At 56.7% G+C, this 19953-nt stretch overlaps 1 protein-coding gene across 2 annotated transcripts in view; it reads left to right on the top strand.

The window, feature by feature from the left end:
• Positions 1 to 19953, top strand: part of MROH1 (maestro heat like repeat family member 1) — a 52066-nt gene that overhangs the window by 16671 nt on the left and 15442 nt on the right. Inside the window, exons 15-33 of one of the 2 annotated variants that reach the window (XM_090138242.1) lie at positions 50 to 90; positions 820 to 961; positions 1044 to 1096; positions 2134 to 2241; positions 2584 to 2703; positions 3842 to 3964; positions 4608 to 4754; positions 4875 to 4901; positions 8363 to 8488; positions 8596 to 8675; positions 9517 to 9652; positions 10348 to 10443; positions 10538 to 10642; positions 11697 to 11832; positions 13028 to 13140; positions 13843 to 13995; positions 16044 to 16198; positions 17262 to 17427; positions 18024 to 18220. In XM_090138242.1, the coding sequence (XP_089994368.1) occupies positions 50 to 90; positions 820 to 961; positions 1044 to 1096; positions 2134 to 2241; positions 2584 to 2703; positions 3842 to 3964; positions 4608 to 4754; positions 4875 to 4901; positions 8363 to 8488; positions 8596 to 8675; positions 9517 to 9652; positions 10348 to 10443; positions 10538 to 10642; positions 11697 to 11832; positions 13028 to 13140; positions 13843 to 13995; positions 16044 to 16198; positions 17262 to 17427; positions 18024 to 18220 (2224 nt within the window). The remainder of the gene's footprint in view (positions 1 to 49; positions 91 to 819; positions 962 to 1043; positions 1097 to 2133; positions 2242 to 2583; positions 2704 to 3841; positions 3965 to 4607; positions 4755 to 4874; positions 4902 to 8362; positions 8489 to 8595; positions 8676 to 9516; positions 9653 to 10347; positions 10444 to 10537; positions 10643 to 11696; positions 11833 to 13027; positions 13141 to 13842; positions 13996 to 16043; positions 16199 to 17261; positions 17428 to 18023; positions 18221 to 19953) is intronic. The other variant, XM_090138243.1, reaches the window with a different exon arrangement.

Below are 19953 nucleotides of genomic sequence, written 5' to 3'. Positions count from 1 at the left end.
CAGGCTCAGGGGGAGGTGCTGTCTTATGCCATTTTCCTTCTGTTTGTAGGAAATCTTCCTTCGCCCCACGCCCTGACGACACGGTTGCTGGTACGTGGTGCAGGGGCTGCCCCTTGTTGGGTGATCATATGAGGGTAACGAGACATGGGGGAATGGGTTGAACCCAACAGAGGGCAGACTGGGGTCAGATGTGGGGAAATCCTTCACCCAGAGGCGGTGCAGCCCCAGCACTGCTGCCCGGAGCTGTGGGTGCCCCATCCCTGAAGGTGCCTGAGGCTGTGGGGTCCTGAGCAGCCTGAGCTGAGGGGCAGCCAGCCCATGGCAGGGGTGGGATTCTTTCCAAACCGATCCAATCCAACCTGTCCTATGGATCTCTGATCTGCAAGGACCCTTCCAACCCAACTCATGCTCTAATTCCATGCTTTTTGATCTTTAAGGACCCTTCCAACCCAGTCATTCCATGATTCTATGACTTTTAAGGACCTTTCCAACCCAACTCATTCTATGGCTTTGTCATCTTTAAGGACCCTTCCAATCCAAGTCATACTCTAATTTCATGCTTGTTTGATCTTCAGTGACCCTTCTAACCCCACCCTTTTTATTGCTCTATGACCTTCAAAGACCCTCTCAACCCTTTCTCTACCTCTATGACCTTCAAGGGCTCTCCCAACCCATTCTATGTCTCTATGAACTTTCAGGACCCTCCCAACCCAACTCTTCCATGCCTCTGTGTCCTTTGAAGACCCTCCCAACCCCTTCTATGGCTCTGTGACCGTTCAGGACCCTTCCAACCCAAGGCATCTCATTCTCCCTTTCCAGGTGGTGTCCTCCCGGCCGTACACCGGGGACAGTCGGGGTGCAGCAGCCCTGCGGCTCCTGCATGCGTTGTGCTGCAGCGTCCACCCTGCCCTGGAGCAGCTCTGGAGCAAAAGGGTTCCTCTGCTGGTGGAGCGCATCGAGGGTAGGAGGGGTTTTCTTTGGGGAGGTCGGGGGCTGCCCGAGACCCTTTGAGGCTAGAAGAGCACAAAGGAGATTTTTCCTAGAGAACACTGAGAAGTCGCTGCACCTGGAGGAGTGGGAGGAGGAGCTGCTGCTGGTGAGTCCTTCCACAGTGCTGGAGGTGGGATGGCAAAGTGGGGGTGGTCTGGCACTTGGGATCCATGCATCGGGCTGGGCCATAGCGTGTCTGCTGCTTAATTGGAGAGCCTTAAAGTAGGACATGGAGAGGTAATTAACCCCGAGCAAGGCTTGTGGTGCTGGATTGACTTCGGGCCATTTCTCATGGAACAGGGGGAAAAAGGTGCATTTCTGGGCTGGGAGCAGGGAACATTCAGCAAGGATGATGGGTGGAGAAAAACAGCGTGAGGTTCGACGTGGGGCGGGTGGAGAGGCCTGCATCTTGGGGGGGAATGACTGCAGGACCAGTACAGGCTGGGGCTGAGCTGCTGGAAGGGGGCGCTTCAGAGAAGGACCTTTAGGTGTGGTGGGCAGTGATTGGTTAATGGTTGACCAGTTGACTAATGGTTGACCCAATAGTTGAACCGTGGTTGACCCAAGTGTTGACCAGCAGTTAACCAATGGTTGAGCCAATAGTTGAATGGTGGTTGACCCAAGGGGTTGACCAGCAGTTGACCAATCGTTGACCAACGTCTGACCCAGTGGTTGACCAATTGTTGTTCAGCGGTTGACCAACAGGTGTCAAATGGTTGACCAGTGGTACACTAATAGTTGACCATGAGCCATCAGTGAGCCCTGCTGGCCAAGAGGGCCAATGGAACCCTGTGGTGCTTTGCCAGAGTGCAGCCAGCAGGGCAGGGAGGTGCTGCTCCCCTCTGCTCTGCCCTGCAGGGCGCTGCTGGAGCACTGCGCCCGGTGCTGGGCTCCCAGTTCAGGGCAGACTGGGAGCTGCTGGGAGAGCCCAGCGGGGGGTGCGGAGATGGGGGGGACCTGGAGCCCCTCCTGGTGGGGACAGGCTGAGAGCCCCGGGGCTGTGCGCTGGGGGAGAGAAGGCTGGGAGGGGTCTGAGCAGCGCTGATGGGTGTCTGGAGGGTGGGGGTGGGAAGAGGAGGCAGGTGGGGCTGGGGGAGCTCTAGCACTTTCCAACCTTGACCATCCTGTGGTTCTGTGACCCAGCTCCTCCAGGAAACACTGGCAGCCGTTTCAGACAACGCTTGGATCTGCCACTTCGTGACAGAGATGTGCCGGCAGCTGAATGGCTACAATGGATTCCCCACCGAGAAGGTGACAGATGTGGGACTGAGCACTGGGTCCATCCTCACTGGTTTCGGTCCATCGTGTGGTGTTTTCCAATTTGTTGTCCTTCCCACTGCACCTCTGTGCTGGGAGAAGGGTGTCGGGAGGGAATTAAACTAGCAGGGGGTTAATTGGGGTGGGTCGGTGCATTTGAAAGTGGAATTCTTCCCATTTCCATCATGTGCGGTCAGTTCTGCCCCATGGCGTGTCAAGAGCTCATCCATAGGCAGTCGGTCAGTCCTGATGTCTGTCCTTCTGTCCCCCACTGCGTCCCAGCTCTTCGTGGCCGTGCTGGAGGCTCAGATCCCCAACGCCCTTTTGTCCTTCCAGAACTTTCTGTACAAGTGCATTGGGACGACGCTCGGGGCGTGCGTGAGCAAGGAGTTGGTCCAGAAACAGCTGCAGGAGCTGCTGGAAACGGCCCGGTACAACGAGGAGGCAGAGTGGGAGGTGAGAGGGGCTATGGGGCTATGGGGGTCTGCCTCCGCCCACTGCCTGAAGGGGATTTGGGGTCCTGCTGCGTCTCCAGGCTAGGGCTCATGTGACCCCATGGGGCTATGGGGCTTCCTGGGGCTCTTGGCTGCACTGCTGTTGTCTGTCCTTCCTCCATGCTGTGCTCTGCAGAGCCACACAGATTCTCACAGATGCAGTGGGGTGCGTGGCAAAACAATTGGGCAAAAAGGACCTGCAGGTTCTGATTGTCCAACAGTTGACCAGTGGTTGACCAGTGATTGACCAATGGATGGCCAATGGTTGACCCAACAGTTGATCCAACAACTGACGAATAGATGACCGGTGGTTGACCAATATTTGACCAAAGGTTGACCAGTATTTGACCAATGTTTGTCCAGTGTCTTACCACCAATTGACCAATGGTTGTCCAATGTTGTAGCAATGTGTGACCAACGACTGACCTGCGGTTGACCAGTGTTTGACCAATGGTTGATCCAATGGTTAACCAACAGTCGATCCAGTGGTTGTCCAGCAGTTGACCAATGGTGACCAGTTGTTGGCCAATGGTTGACCCAAGAGTTGGTCAGCAGTCAGCCAACAGTTGACCTACCGTTGACCACGAGCCAGCAGTGAGCCCTGGTGGCCAAGTGGGCCAACGGGACCCTGTGGTGCATTGCCTGGAGCGTGGCCAGCAGGGCAGGGAGGTGCTGCTCCCCTCTGCTCTGCCCTGGGGAAGCACAGCAGGAGCACTGGAATTTGGGATGCTGTGCTCCAGCTTTGCACAATCCCAGCTGTGGTCCCACACTCAGCCAGGAGCACCGTGCCGCGCCGCAGCCACCTCTCCATGCAGTGCAAACACTGTCTCATGGTGCTCCAGTTTGCACAGCTCTGCTGAGGGCTGAATGATCAGTTGATGGCGTTCCAGCCTGACCATGTTCCAGCATGGTGCTGCTTTGCTGGTGTCACCGTGTCACCACACCTTGTGTCCCCAAAGGGGGTGGTGGCTGCCAGTGCTGAGCTCTGCTGGGCACGGCTCAGCTGCTGGGAATTAAACCAATCAAGGGGCTCTATTGAAGTGTCAGTGGGGTTGGGAATTAATTGCTTTCTGCTAATGCGTTTTCTCTGCTCCCTCCAGGGACTCGCTTCCTGCTTTGGGATATGTGCAATAAATCACCTGGAGGAAACGCTGGCCAAGCTGGAGGATTTCGTGCGGTCCGATGTCTTCAAGAAATCCGTGGGGCTGTTCAGTATTTTCAAGGTTAGGGGCCTCAGTGCCTCCTAAGGGCCGTGGGGGGCGGCTCTGGCTGTGCTGTGTTTGGTGTGGGGCTGGAGGACCCCAAAGGAGAGGGAGATTGGCAGCACCGTGTCTTGGTCTGAGGACCCCGATGCAGGGAGATTTGGGGCTGTGGGAGTGGGGAGGAGAGGGCACAGGGATGCTCAGGGGATGGAACAGCTCTTAGGACAAAGGGGAGAAGTGCCCAAGGCTGTGGGTGCGGCCCTGGGCAGCCAGAGATGGTGGGGGGCAGCCAACCCATGGCAAGAGTGGGGCTGGGGGGTCATTTCCAACCCAACTGTGCTGTGGTTCTGTGATCTTTAAGGACCCTTCCAACCCAACCAGTTGGTGGTTCTTTAATCTTTAGGGACCTTTCCAACCCAACCATCCCATGGCTCTGTAATCTTTAAGGACCTTCCCAACCCAACCATGCTATGCCAGAGCTGCAGTGACAGCTGTGGGTGGCAAACGGGAACCCATGTCTCAGGCGAGGACGTGCCAGATGTGGTCCTATGGGACTCTGGGCACATCTGCTGCTGACAGAATGGGGCGTGAAGACTTCAAACCACAAGGAGGAAGCCCTGATTCCCCCAGAGCCCCCACTGAACCATCCCATCTGCCCCAGCAGGACCGCAGCGACCACGAAGTGGAGAAGATCAAGAGTGCCCTGATCCTGTGCTACGGCTTCGTGGCCGCGCACGCTCCCAGGGAGCTGCTGCTGTCCCGCCTCGAGGCCGACATCCTGAAGAACATCTCCCAGTACTTCAGCACCAAGGTGGGCAGCAGGGCGGGGGGCACGGAGCACTCCGGGTGTCAGGGTAGGGCGGGGGGCTGTGCAGGGACCGCTGGTCCGACAGATGGCACCGCCGCTCAATGCCCATGTCTTGTTTTGCAGGTTCTGGGGATAAAGGTAGAGACCAAGGTACAGTGTGGGGCGCTCAGTCTGCTCTGCTCTCTGCTCTGTCTTGCTCTCTCTACCTCTGGGCTTGGGGCTCGGGGCTGGGAGCGGGGAATTTTCCTGATCCTAAGCCCACGTCAGCAGGCAGAACTTGCTCAATGGAGTTCTTTCCTGTTGGGTTTTTTTTGTTGTTTGTTTGGGTTTTTTTGGTCTAAATTTCGAGTGGTGCTGTGCAAAGCCAGGAGTTGGGCGTGGAGATCCTCATGGGTCATTTCTGATGATCTGTGGGTCCACGAATGCGTTTTGTTAGATCAGAACACAGAAATCTGACTCCCCTACGTGGTAGAAAGTGACTGCACAGTGTGAGCGAGTTACAGCTGTAGGGACTGTTATTTCATTGTATTAAAGCACTTGATCTCCTGAAATATGAAAGTATAGACTGAAGGCAGTGGTGAGCGCTGCTCCCACCACCTCGGCCCCTCAGCATGTAGAACCAGAGGAAATACAGGGTGTTAAAGAAGAGGGGTAAAAATGATTGCTGGGAAGAAAACAACTATCAAAAGCTGAAAGGATTTGTGTTAAAGTAGTACCCACACACATCTGAATCTGTCCTTCCCAAAATAATGGCACACTGCAACACAGCCATTCCATGGCTCTGTGGTCTGTAAGGACCCTTCCAACACAACCCAACACAATACAGCACAACCATTCCGTGGCTCTGTGGTCTGTAATGACCCGTCCAATACAACCCAACACAATACAGCACAACCATTCTGTGGCTCTGTGGTCTGCAAGGACCCTTCCAACACAACCCAACACAATACAGCACAACCATTCCATGGCTCTGTGGTCTGTAATGACCCGTCCAATACAACCCAACACAATACAGCACAACCATTCCGTGGCTCTGTGGTCTGCAAGGACCCTTCCAACACAACCCAACACAATACAGCACAACCATTCCATGGCTCTGTGGTCTGTAAGGACCCTTCCAACACAACTCAACACAAAGCAGTCCACGTCTCTGTAATCCATAAGGCAGATAGATGTAATCAGTAAGATCCCTTCCAACCCAATCCAACGCAGCAAAACCATTCCATGGTTCTGTGGCCTGTAAGGATCCTTCCAACCCAACACAGCACAACCGAGCACAACCCAACACAACCATTCCATGTCTCTGTAATCTGTAAGGTCCCTTCCAACCCAATCCAACACAACACAACTCAGCACAACCATTCCATGGCTTTATGGTCTGTAAGATCCCTTCCAACCCAACCCATTTCATGTCTTTGTAATCTGTAAGATAGATGTAATCTATAAGGTAATTTTCAACCCAACCCAGCCATTCCATAGCTCTATGATCTGCAAGGACCCTTCCAACCCAACCCAGCCATTCCATAGCTCTATGATCTGCAAGGACCCTTCCAATCCAACCTAACCATCCCATGTCTCTATGATCTGCAAGGACCCTTCCAATCCAACCCAACCTAACCATCCCATGGCTCTATGATCTGCAAGGACCCTTCCAACCCAACCTAACCATCCTATGGCTCTATGATCTGCAAGGACCCTTCCAACCCAGCCCAACCCGTTTTGTGTCTCTAATCTATAGGTGCCTTCCAACCCAACCCAACAGAACCCATCCTATGCTCTATAGTCTATAAGCTCCCTCCCAACCTGACAATTCCATACAATTCTCTGTATAGGGTCCCTCTCAACCCAACCAATCCTGTATCACTGTCATCTATAAAGCCCCTTCCAACCCACCCCATTCCATGCCTCTGTGATCTGTAAGGACCCTCCCACCCCATGGTGTTGCCCCTGACCCCTCGCCACTCTGTGCAGTGCCCACATCCTGCCCCCCGTTCCCCTGCTCTCCCCCCACAGCACAGGGCACTGCAGAGCCCCAGCTGCAGAAATTCATGGAGCTCATTTCCCCACTTCCCCCCGGGGAGCCATCACTCACCGACCAGATAGCAAAAGGCAGATTGCCATCCTGGGGGGCAGCCGGGGGCTGCGTCTCTATATTTACTTTATTTTCAAGGCTGACCGATGACAAATGGCGTTTGTCACGTTGAGGTGAAGCTGTCAGGGCCCCCGTCCCCCAGCTGCACTAACACATTTTCCTTTGGGCTCCTCTGGCACTAACAGCTCCACTGTGGCACCGCGCCGGGGCCGTCCCCACCGCCGGGCTCAGCTGGGATGAGGGAGCACTGCTAATTGGGGTGGGGGCAGCCCCCTGATGGCCATTGTTCCTATTCTCTGGGTCTGCCATCATCAGTCTCTATGAGGATGGTGGTGTGATGGGCTGGAACCAAGAGTTCACGGGAGGCACAGCCCCCTGCGTAAGGGGTGCAGATTTTTGGAGATGTGGGAGAGTTTGGAGGTTCCTGGTGTTGCCTCAGCAAGGAGCTGAGACCCCAAAGTGTCCCACAGCACAGGATGTGGGCAGGGGGTGTCCGTGCCCCATTGGCAGTGAAGGTCCTGGTGCCCCATGGCTGAGATTCCCAATGCCCCATTACGTGGTTATATGAGTGCCTTGGTGCCCTGTGGCTATGGGGTTCCCAGTGCCCCATGGCTATGGAGGTCCTGGTGCCTCGTGGCTAGGGGATTCCTATTTTCCAGGGCTATGGTGGTTCCAGTGCCCTATGGTTGTGAGAGTCCTCATACCCCATGAGTATGGGGTTCCCAATGCCTCGTGTGTAAGGAGCTCCCAGTGCCACGTGGCTGTGGGATTCCCAATTCTTAGTGGTTATGGGGGTCCCAGTGCCCCATGGCTAAAAGGTTCCCAATCCCCCATGGCTATAGGGTTCCCAATTCTCTGTGGCTAATGGTGGTCCCGGTGCCCCATGGCTATGGGGTACTGATTCTCCCTGGCTATGGGGGTCCTGGTGTCCCATGGCTATGGGGTTCCCAATTCTTTTTGGCTATGGTGGTCCCAGTGCCCCATGGCTATGGAGTTACCAATTCTCTGTGGCTATGGGGTTCTGATTCTAATGGCTATGGGGGTCCTGGTGCCCCATGGCTGGGGGTTCCCAATTCTCTGTGGCTAATGGTGGTTCCAGTGCCCCATGGTTGTGGGATTCCCAAATCTTAGTGGTTATGAGGGTCCCAGTGACCCATGGCTATGGGGTTCCGATTCTAATGGCTATGGGGTTTCCAGTGACCCATGGCTATGGGGTTCTGATTCTAATGGCTATGGGGGTCATGGCGCCCCATGGTTATGGGGTTCTGGTTCTCTGTGGCTATGGGTTTTCCTATTCTGTGTGGCTATGGTGGTCCCAGTGTCCCCTGTCTATGGGGTTCTGATTCTCCGTGGTTATGGGGGTCGTGGTGCCCCACAGCTATGGGGTGTCTGTCAGGATGGAGGCTCAGCCGCTCCCTTTGTCACCACAGAGCCCAGCGCTGGGAGGGACACGGGGCAAAGTGTCCCCAGTGCCGGGAGGTGACCATCTGTGGTGGTGTCACCACGGTTCTGTACTCAGGACCTGACCCTGAAGCTGTGCCTCATCCGGAGCATCGCCATGATCAGCCGGGCCGTCCGTGGCAGCACCAAATGCAGCACTGACTTTGTTTTGGGTCGCAAAGCCGAACTCATGGCGCAGATGGTGGTGAGAATGGGTGCCAGGGTTGGGTGGTTTGGGGGAGTCGGGATTTGGGGGGTGGTGAATGGGGCGGATGTGTCCATCCCTGTCCCCGTCCCCTTGGTCTGTTCCAGGAGTTCATCAAAGCAGAACCGCTGGACTCGATGCGGACACCAGTGCGGCAGTGGGCGATGGTCACCTGCACCCACCTCGTGTATCCTTCTTGGTAGAGCGAGGGATAGGTGGGTTGGAAGGGTCCTGGAAGGTCATAGAGCCATGGGATGGTTGGGTTGGATTGGGTTCAGAGGGTCCTGGGAGGTCATAGAGCCATGGGATGGTTGGGTTGGATTGGGTTAGAAGGGTCTTTAAAGATCATAGACATCTCGGATGGTTGGGTAGGGTAGGGTTTGATTAGACAGGCCTTTAGGGATCATAGAGATATGAGATGGTTGGGTTTGAAGAGTCTGAAAGGTTGTCATAGAAGGAGTTGGGATGGGAGGGTCCTGAAAGATCACAGAGCTGTGGGATGGTTGGGTTGGGTTGGAACGGTCCTTAAAGATCACAAAGCTGTTGAGATGTTTGTGTTGGAAGGGTTCTGAAAGGTAGTCATGTAATGGTTGGCTTGGGAGAGTCCTGGAAAATGATGGGGCCATGGAATTGTTGGATTGGAAGGGTCCTTAAAGATCACAGACCCATGGGATGGTTGGGTTGGGTTGGAATGGTCCTTAAAGATCCTAGAGCTGTGGGATGATTGTGGGGTTGGGTTGGGATGATCTTTAAAGGTCATCTTAGAAAGGATTGGGTCAGAAGGGTCCTTGCAGATCATAGAGCCATGGAATGGTTGGGTTGGGAGGGTCCTTAAAGGTCAACGGAGAAGGGATTGGGGTAGAAAGGTCCTTAAAGATCCCTTAAGGGTGGGCATGGTGGGAATGGATTGGGGTTGGACTGGAGAGTCCTGGAGGTCTCTTCCAACCCCAGTGACCCCGTGAGCGTATGACTGGGCCAGCAGAATTTTGCTCTGTCCCTCCTACTGCACTCCTGAACCCCCACCTCAGCCTCCTGGAGCCCCAGCTCAGCGACCCCGACCGCACAGAGCTGATGGACGCGTGCCTGGCCGGCGTCCTGGCGCTGCCCCCATTGGACTCACATTGGGACCGCGATGGGGACGGCGGTGATGCGCCCTACAGCGAGGTTGGGAGGCTCTCCAACCCTGTTCCAGGGGTACCCCTTCTATCTCCCACTCCTGGGGGTGTCCCTTCCATCTCCTATTCCTGTGGGTCCCCCTGTCGTCTCTCAGTCCTGGGGGTTTCCCCTCTGTCCCCCACCCCAGGGGGTGTCTCCTCTATCTCCCACTCCTAGGTGTCTCAACTCCATCCCCAACTCCTGGGAGTCGGTCCCCTGTCCATCTTCCAATCCTGGGGCTCCTCCCTCTACTTCCCACTCCACGGAGTGTCCCTTCCATCTCCTATTCCTATGGGTCCCCCTGTCATCTCCCAGTCCTGGGGATTTCTCCTCCATTCCCCACCCCAGGGGGTGTCGCCTCTATCCCCCACTCCTAGGTGTCTCAATTCCATCCCCAACTCCCATGTCCATCTCCCACTCCTGGGGGTTCCCTTCCATCTCCCAATCCTGGGGGTCCTCCCTCTACTTCCCACTCCACGGAGTGTCCCCTCCATCACCTATTCCTGGGCGAACCCCTTCCATCCCCCACTCCTGGGGGCACCCACCTCCACCCCCCACTCCTGGGTGTGCCCACTCCATCTCCCACTCCTGAGAATGTTCCCTCCATCCCCTATTCCTGGGGTTTCCCCCTTTGCCCCCCCTCCTGGGGGTACCCCACCACCCCCTGGTTCTGGGTGCCTCTCACATCCATAACCACTCCACAGGAGCTGTTTGCAGACACCCTCGGTGCCCTCCAGGAGCTGCTGAAGACCCTCCTGCAGCGCAGCCTGACCCCACACGGCCTGCAGGACATGTTTGCGGTACGTGCCGGTTCCCTCTCGCCACTGTCCCCTTCCTGTGTCACCCGAGGACCCCACCACCCTCTGATGACGTCATTTCCCCCCCATACCGCAGCACTTGGGCCCGTGGATCAAATCCAGCAAGCAGCACGAGCGGCAGCGTGCCGTGGAGCTCAGCGCCGCGCTGCTGGACTTCTACCTGGGCAGGCTCAACGTCAGCGTAAGTGTGCCTCAGCGGGCCTGCCTGTGTGTCCCAGTGCCATCCCACTGCCATCCCAGTGCTGTGCCCTTGTATCCCAGTGCCATCTGGTGTCATCCCAGTGCTGGCCCTGTGTATCCCAGTGCTATCCTGGTGCCATCCCAGTGCTATCCTGGTGCCATCCCAGTGCTGTCCCTGTGTATCCCAGTGCCATCCTGATGTCATCCCAGTGCCATCCCAGTGCTGTCCCAGTGCCATCCTGGTGCCATCCCAGTGCCATCCCAGTGCTGTGCCCGTGTATCCCAGTGCCATCCCAGTGCTGTCCCTGTGTATCCCAGTGCCATTCCGGTGTCATCCCAGTGTCATCCCAATGCCATCCCAATGCCATCCTGGTGCCATCCCAGTGCTGTCCCTGTGTATCCCAGTGCCATTCCAGTGTCATCCCAATGCCATCCCAATACCATCCCAATGCCATCCTGGTGCCATCCCAGTGCCATCCCAGTGCTGTCCCGGTGCCATCCCAATGCCATCCCGGTGCCATCCCAGTGCCGTCCCAGTGCTGTCCCTGTGTATCCCAGTGCCATCCTGGTGTCATCCCGGTGCCATCCAAGTGCTGTCCTGGTGCCATCCCAGTGCTGTGTGTATCCCAGTGCTGTCCTGGTGCCATCTCAGTGCTGTCCTGGTGCCATCCCAATGCCATCCTGCTGCCATCCTAATGCCATCTCAGTGCCATCCTGGTGCCATCACAGTGCTGTCCCGGTGGCATCTGAGTGCTGTCCCTGTGTATCCCAGTGCTACCACCGGGTGCCATCCTAGTGCCATCCCAGTGCCGTCCTGATAACATCTTGGTGCTGTCCTGGTGCCAACCCAGTGCCATCACAATGCCATTGCAATGCTGTCCTGCTGTCAACTCAGTGCCATCCTGATACCATCCTGGTGCTGTCCTGGTACCATCCCAATGCCATCCCGGTGCCATCCCAATGCCATCCTGGTGCCATCCCAATGCCATCCCGGTGCCATCCTCACACCACCCCGGTGCCACCCCAGCACCGACCCGGCCGTGCTGTCCCCACAGACCGTTGTCCCGTTCTACAACCTCGGTGTGCTCATCGCGCTCTTCTCCCCGCGCTGCTCCGACTCGGTGGGCAGCGTCCGGCAGCGCGCCGTCGACTGCGTCTACAGCCTGCTCTACATCCAGCTGTGCTACGAAGGTGGGCGCTGGGGGTGGGACCGGGGCGTGGGGTGGGCTGGGGAAGGCCAGACCCCTTCCTCGGGTTATGGGGCAGCAGAGAAGGAACCCACAGATGAGATCGTTAGGGTTGGAGACCTCCGAGATTCCAGAGTCCAACCCCAGCCTGCCCCACCATGACCCTAAGCAGTCCCATAGAGTCATTAAGGTCAGAAGAGACCTCCAAGGTCATCCAGTCCAACCCCAACCTGCCCCACCATGACCCTAAATAGGGCCATAGAGTCATTAAGGTCAGAAGAGACCTTCAAGGTCATCCAGTCTAACCCCAACCCTCCCTGACCATGACCTTAAATAGAATCATTAGGGTTGGAGGAGACCTCAAGGTCTGACACTCCAACCCCAACCTACCCTCACCGTGACCCCAAATAGAACCATAGAGTCATTAAGGTTGGAAGAGACCTCCAAGGTCATCCGTTCCAATCCCAGTCCATCCCCACCATGACCCTGAATTAGGGTTGGAGAAGATCCCTAACTCCAAGATTCCTACCTCCAAGATACTTAACTCCAACCCCAGCCCACTCCCCATCATGACCCAAATAGAACCATATCATCATTAAGATTGGAAGAGACCTCTGCTATCCTCCATGCCCACCAGCACAGAGCCTGGGGGATGACCGGAGACAGCCGCCATGGCCTTCTTGTGGCCAGCGTGCCTGGCAGTGGGGCCAGGAGTGGGGCCAGCGGGGCGATGCTGTCACAGTACGGGGGTTGAGATGCCAAGGGCTGGAATATCGCAGAGCAGTTCCAGGGCTCCCTCGTTCTGACTTTCCCCATGTCACCAGGAGAGGTCAGGGCAGCACTGGGGATGAGCGCTCGGAGGCGATGTGGAACGCAGCTCTGCTTCGCTGCTGTTCCCGGGAGCAGTGCTGCGGGTCTGACCCACATCGCTGCTGTGCTGTGGTCCTTTGGATCTGCTCCATTCTGACCCACATCACTGCAGTGTTGTGGTCCTTTGGGGCAGCTCCATTCTGACCCACATCGCTGTGGTGTTTGGGACAGTGGGACTCCAACCCACATCTCTGTGATGTTTGGACCCAAATCTCTGCAGTGTTGTTGTCCTTTGGGGCATCTCCATTCTGACCCACATCTCTGTGATGTTTGGACCCACGTCACTGCAGTGTTTGGGTGTTCTGACCCAAGCACTGCTCTGCCTGCAGGGTTTGCTCGGGACCACCGGGATGAGATGGTGGAGGGACTGAAGGCACTGAAGAGGGGTCTGGAGGAGCCTGACTTTACTGTCCTGTTCCGCACCTGCACCAACATTGCCAAGGTAAGGCAGGCAGAGCGGGGCTGCTCCAAGCATTCCGCCCCATAGCGATGCTGCCCCTAGAAGTTTGTAGAAAGAAAGATCCTGGAGCCATGGGATGGTTGGGCTGGGTTGGTTTGGAAGGGTCCCTGAAGGTCGTAGAGCCATGGAATGGGTTGGGTTGGGAGGATCCTTATAGGTCATACAAGCATAGAATGGGTTGGGAGAGTTCTTGGAAATAATAGAGCTAGGAAATGATAGAATGGGTTGGGTAGGAAGGGTCCTAAAAGGTCGTACAGCCATTGAATGATTGGGTTGGAAGAGTCCTTAAAGATCACAGAGCCATGGAATGGGTTGGGCTGAGATGAGAAGGTCCTTAAAGATCACAGAGCCACAGAGTAGTTGGGTTGGAGGAGTCATTAAAGATCACAGAGCCAGGGAATGGCTTGAGTTGGCTTGTTAAGGTCCTGAAAGACCACAGAGCCTTGAGATGGTTGGGTTAGAAAGGACCTTAAGGCCACCCAGCCCCACACTACAGCAGTCTGTGTGCAGGCAGGTGGTCTGTGCACTGTGCCATCAGAGAGCTGTGGGGCTGAGATCAGGGATGGCTGCCTGCAGAGCCCTGCAGCAGGGAGGACTCACAGCCACAGAGGCACCCACGGTAGCCTCTGATTTATTTGGGATGAATCACTCAACCCCTCATTAAGCCACTCGCTCTCCTCCCAGGTGATTGGGAAGCGTGTCCCCCCAGACCAGCTGATGAGCCTCCTGCTCTCCATGTTTGAGGGGCTGGCAGACCCCGACAAGAACTGCTCCCGTGCGGCCACCGTCATGATCAACGCGCTGCTCAAGGAGCGGGGGGCGGTCCTGCAGGACAAGGTGAGCTCCTCCAGGGCAGCCCCAACCCCTCTGCCTCCCGCCGTGCGTATCTCCCAGTGAGCGCCAGGTCCTGGCAGCTGAGCTGTGGAGTGATAGGCTTTGGCAGTGTGGTCGGTATTCATCAAGCGGTTTGGGTCAGAAAGGACCTAAAAGGTCATGGAGCCATTGAATGGGTTGGGTTGGAAGGGTCCTGAAAGGTCGTGGAAGCATGGAATGCTCGGGTTGGAAACGTCCTTAAAAATCATAGTTGCAGGGTGGTTGTATTGGAAGAGTCCTTAAAGACGATAGAGCCATGGAATGGTTGTGTGGGGAGGGTCCTGAAAATTAATGGAAGCATGGATTGGTTGGGTTGGAAGACTCCTTGAAGATCATAGAGTTGTTGAATGATTGGGTTGGAAGGGTCCTTAAAGGTCATAGAACCATACAATGGTTGGGATGGAAGGACCCCCCCAGCCCCACCCCTGCCATGGGCTGGCTGCCCCCCAGCTCAGAGCTGCCCAGAACCCCCCCACAGCCTCAGGCACCTCCAGGGATGGGGCACCCACAGCAGTGCTGGGGCTGCACCGCCTCTGGGTGAAGGATTTCCTCACATCTGACCCCAAATCTCCCTTTTTTTGAGTTGAAACTATTCCCCTCTGTTGCATCTCTCTCTGCCCTTGCTCAGTCACTTTCCAGTTCATCAACTCCCTTTGGGCACTGGAAGGATGCAACCATTCCCACTGAACCTCCGGCTGTACCATCGCCTGCCCCACACTCCTTGGAGCTTTCACTTCTCCCATCACCACCCTGTTTTTGGTCTGCATCCCTATCCCCACCCCATCCCTATCCCAATCCCTATCCCACCCCCATCTCCTTTCTCACCCCATCCCAATCCCATCCCCATCCCAATCCCCTCCCCATCCCAATCCCCTCCCCATCCCAATCCCCACTCCATCTTATCCCCATCCCCATCCCATCTCCTTCGCCATCCCATTTAAATCCCCTCCCAATCACATCCCAATCCCATCACTATCTCCATCCCATCCCATCCTATCCCCTTCCCCACCCCATCCCCATCCCATCCCATCCCAATCCCAATCCCAATTCCAATCCCATCACCATCTCCATCTCCATCCCATCCCCTTCCCCACCCCATCTCAATCCCCTCCCAGTCCCATCCCATCTCCATCCCCTCCCATCCCATCTCCATCCCCATCCTACCCCCATCCCCATCCCGTTCCGCGCCCCACTCCGAAGAGGACTTTTTTTTTTTTTGGTCTAATCCACCGCCTTAGGACTAAGCTCCCCCTTTTCTCCTGCACTAATTGGAAACACCGGCTCTCCCTGCACCGCTCAGGCTGTGCACAGCAGCTCCTGCTAACATCCCACTCCCCCCCTTGACCCCTCCCCATCGCTCCCTTTTCGTCCGGACCTCGTCCGGCCCAGATCCTGAAACCCGACCTGACGCTAAATCCCGGCAGCTCCGTGCTAAGCTCGGGGATTTGCTGCCAGGTCTGGGCTGTGCGTGAGCTTCCTCCGTGCCTTGCCGTGCGTCATGCAGCCAGTAGGGCCGGGGGGAGTCATCCCCGCTTCTGCTCCAGTTCCTGGGGTTGTAGAACTGGAGGGTGGTTGGGTTGGAAGGGTCCTAAAAGGTCATAGAGCCATGGGCTGGGTTGGAAGGGTCCTTGAAGATCATAGAACTATAGAATGGTTGAGTTGGAAGGGTCATAGAGGCATGGGATAGGTGGGAAGGGTTCTTGAAGATCATAGGACAGTAGGAGGGGTGGGTTGGAAAGGTCCTAAAAGGTCACAGAGCCATGGGATTTTGGGGTTGGAGGTGTCCTTAAAGGTCATGGAGCCATGGGATGGTTGGGCTGCAGAGGACCTCAACAATCATCCTGTTCCAACCCCACGGCACTGCTGAACTCCAGATGCTGGCAGAGCGCCGGCTGCTCCGCACCATGAGACATTCTGCAGTGTCACTGGCATGGGTGGACACCACAGCAAACTGCCCCCAAGCTCTCGTCGTGTCCTTTCCCCCATCTCAGTGCCACCCCGTTACCCCACAGGTGCCCGACATCATGAGCATCATCCACGGCAAGCTGCAGGAGGTAGATGAGGAGCACGTGCACAAGGCAGCCCAGCAGACGGTGTACATCCTGGCAGCCCAGCACACCGGCGTGGTGGTGTCCAGCCTGCTGGGCAGCGCGCTGCCCTTCGACAGGTACCTGCATCCAGAGCAGCTTTTGCTTCGCGTGCAGCTGGAAGCTTTTTGGCTCCTTCCTCCTGCTGGAGTTTCTGTTGGGAGCTCAAGGATCGGTGTGTCCACTCGCTGCTGAGGGTTTGTGGGGCATAGGGGTGTAAGTGGAGTGAATGAGGGAAGCTGAGTGTGGTTGGGGTAGTCACGCTTGTGGAGTGGGGCAGCTCAGCAAAGCCAGAGCTCCACAGTGTCATAGCTGGCCCCAGCTGAGCCCTGAGCGTAGAACCATGGAATGGGTTGGGTTGGGTTGGGTTGGGTTGGGTTGGAAGGGTCCTCAAAGATCATAGAGTCATGGGATGGTTAGGTTGGAAGGGTACTTCAAAATCATAGAGCTATGGAATGTTTGGGTTAGAAGGGCCCATTAAGATCATATGACCATGGGATGGTGGGTATGGATTGGAAGAGTCCTTGAAGATCATAGAGCCATAGAGTGGTTGGGTTGGAAAGGTCTTAATAGACCATTACACCATGGAATAGGTTGGGTTCACTTCAGTTGGGTTGTAAGGGTCTTAAAAGATCGTAGACCCATAGGATGGTTTGGATTGGGAGGGTCCTTAAAGTTCAAAGAGAACAGAATGGTTGGCTTCAAAGAGTCCTTACAGATTGCAGAGAACGGAATGGTTGGATTGGTAGAGTTTTAATAGATCATAGAAACCTGAAATGGATTGAGTTGGGTTGGAAGGGTCCTTAAAGATCACAGAACCACGGAATGATTGGGTTGGAAGGATCCTTAATAGATTGTAGAGCCATGAAATGGATTGGGTTGGAAGGGTCCTTAAAGATCATAGAGCCATGGAACAGACTGGATTGGAAGTGTCCTTAAAGATCATAGATCCATGGAAGAGATTGGGTGGGAAGGGTCCTTACAGATCACAGAACCATGGAATGGTTGGGTTGGAAGGGTCCTTAAAGATCACAGAACCATGGAATGGTTGGGTTGGAAAGGTCCTTGCAGATCATAGGACCGTGGAGTGGTTGGATCGGAAGGGTCCTTGCCCAGCACCTCTCTCCCCTCTGCTCCCCGCAGCCACACGTGTGCCATGTGGCGAGCCCTGGCCGCGGAGCCCAGCCTGACGGCGCAGATCCTGGAGCAGCTGCTGGAGAAGGTGACGCGGGACGTGCCCTACAAGGAGAGCAGAGCCTTCCTGCTGGGCGGCAGCTCGGAGCGCGTGGCCACGCCGCTGCCCATGGCCGTGAGTGTCCCTCGGTTCCGCGCTCGGGGCCGTGCCAGGCGCGGGTCTGGAAGGCAGGCACGGCGGCGTGGCGCCTCTCCGCGCTAATCCGCCGCTCGTAAAAGCTGCTCAGGTGTCCGTCCTCGGCGGGGCAGAGAGCGCTTTGCGTTTTTATCCCCTCCGAAAAAAAAAATAAATAAGCCCCGCTTGGCAGCTCTCTGAGCAGGAAAACAGCTGTGAAAATTTCCTCCTGCGAAGGACCCGATGCAGGTGGTGCAGCCCGGCCGCCCCGCTCTGCTCTCACCTCCCCCAGGGGTGGTGCGGTGTAAACTGGGAGGAGAGGAGCTGGGTGCTGCCCTCGGACCCGGGCTGGGGGCCGTGCGACGTGTCCCCAGGGCCCAGCTCGATGATCCCCCGTGGGTCTGCACGGCTCTCCCAGCATCGGGGCTGCGTTTGGGACGCGCTCTGCGAGCACGGAGCTGCAACCTCCGCTATTTACCAACAGACAGCGGCGTGGTGCGGGGCCGGGGGGGGGGGGGATCCCTCCTAATCCTCCTCCCCCCCCCTGTTCTCTCTCTCTCTCTCTTTTTCTCTCACCCTCTTCCCCCCCCCCCAAGGCCACATGTGCTCTGCATGAGATCATGTCTGCGCCGGAGTCTGGGCCGGCGGTGCTGGGGCTCTACGCGCCTCTCTTCGTGACCCTCCTGCTGCGCGTCAGCTGCACCGTGGGTGTTCAGCTACCGAAGAGCCTGCAGGGCAGGGAGAGGAGGAGCAGCAGCCACGCGGCCGCGTCGCGCAGCCTCCAGCCCTGCAGGTACGCCGGGCGGATCGCCGTTGCCGTGTGAAGCCGGAGTGGCACAGAGCGCGATGCGGCTGGTCGGGTCAACCTGGCCTCGAGCTGTGCGCTGGGCTCTGCTGGATTTGGGTTTTTTGGCGTGTGCGGTTTTGTCCCAGTTCTTCCAGTTCTCTGCACTGGGATGTCCCGGTGATGCGGAGGGTCCCACGCTGCGCTGTGTCTCTCAGTTGGAAGGGTTCGGGCTGAGGTCAGGTTGGATGTTTGGAAACGTTTCTTCAGCCAAAGAGCGGTCAGACATCGGCGTGGGCTGCCCAGGGGGTGGTGGGGTCACCATCCCAGGGGTCTTCAGGAAGTGGGGAGATGTGGCACTTGGGGACACGGTTGGTTGGGGTTGGGTTGGGGATCTTGGAGGTCTTCTGCAACCCCAGAGTCCACAACGGTGTGACCCCAGGAGCCCAGCCCATCTCCTCCTGCTCTCCCACCCCACCCTCAGGAGATGAGCAGAGCAATCCTTGCAGCACATCGGGATCCTGCAGCAGCTCGAGGGCCACCCCGTGGTGGATGGTGGTGGTCCATGGTTGGTGGTGACAGTCTGTGGTTGTGGTGATGGTCTATGGTTGGTGGTGACGGTCTGTGGTTGGTGATGGTGGTCCGTGGTTGGTAGTGGTGGTCCATGGTTGATGGTGACGGTCTGTGGTTGGTGGTGATGGTGGTCCATGGTTGATGGTGGTGGTCCGTGGTTGATGGTGACAGTCTGTGGTTGGTGATGGTGGTCCACGGTTGATGGTGACAATCCGTGGCTGATGGTGGTGGTTGGTAATGATGGATCATGACTGGTGGTGGTTGTCCGTGACTGGTGGTGGTGATCTGTGCTTGGTGATGATGGTCCATGATTGTTGGTGGTGGCTCGTGGCTGATGGTGGTCTGTGGTTGGTGGTAGTGGTCCGTGGTGGATGGTGATGGTCTGTGGCTTATGGTTATTATTGGTGATGTGTGGTTGATGGTGGTCCTTGGCATTACCTGTGCTTGGAGAGCATCAAGGCAGTGGCACTGCGTGAGACCCATCCAGAAATGCCCAGGGCCAGGTGGCCAGTGGGTGCGTGGCCATGTTGGGTGTGAGCTGGTGGCCGGGGCCACGTAACCGTGAAGTCACCACTGATGGATGGAGGGGAAGAGGCTCTGTCTGACGCGCCGAGATGTGAAATTCCAGCTCGGTCCCAGGAGCTGGTTACAATATCAAAGCCGCTTCCTGGCCGCGTTCTGAGTGCTGAATCTCCCTGATCCTCAAATGCCAAAGAGCGACGGTAAAGGTGAACACGATAGCTTGGCAGGAAGGGGAGGCTGGAAGACACAGCCTTTGTCGGAGAGGAAGGAAGCGTCTGTAGGAAAAGCAAACCCCGTGAAGCTCCGTCCCGCAGGAGCAGCCTCGTGCTGCGTCTGCCGCGAGGCCGAGCCCGGAGCAAGGGGAGGATCAGGTCTCTGCGAGCGTCTGCCAGAGGTTTTTGTGCTGCTGTTTTCGTGTGCTGCAAGGAAATCGATCCTGCTGCAGCTTTCCTGGGCTGACTACGGCTCCACCTGTACCGTGCGGGGTTCTGGGGCTCGCGCAGGGTTCTCGCTGTGCGGAACTGAGAGCGCTCCCCGTGATCTGCTGCTGCTGCTGCTGCTGCTGCAGCTCTTCCCCTGTCCCACAGCTGGAGTGGGATCCAGGTTTGGGTCTGAGGGCAACCCCATAGTGGGGGGCTGGAGCCCAG

This window comes from Phasianus colchicus, chromosome 3 (genome assembly GCF_987193195.1).
Source record: "Phasianus colchicus chromosome 3, bPhaCol1.hap1.1, whole genome shotgun sequence".
Classification (NCBI taxonomy): domain Eukaryota; kingdom Metazoa; phylum Chordata; class Aves; order Galliformes; family Phasianidae; genus Phasianus; species Phasianus colchicus.
This window is presented reverse-complemented; position numbering and strand designations above follow the sequence as displayed.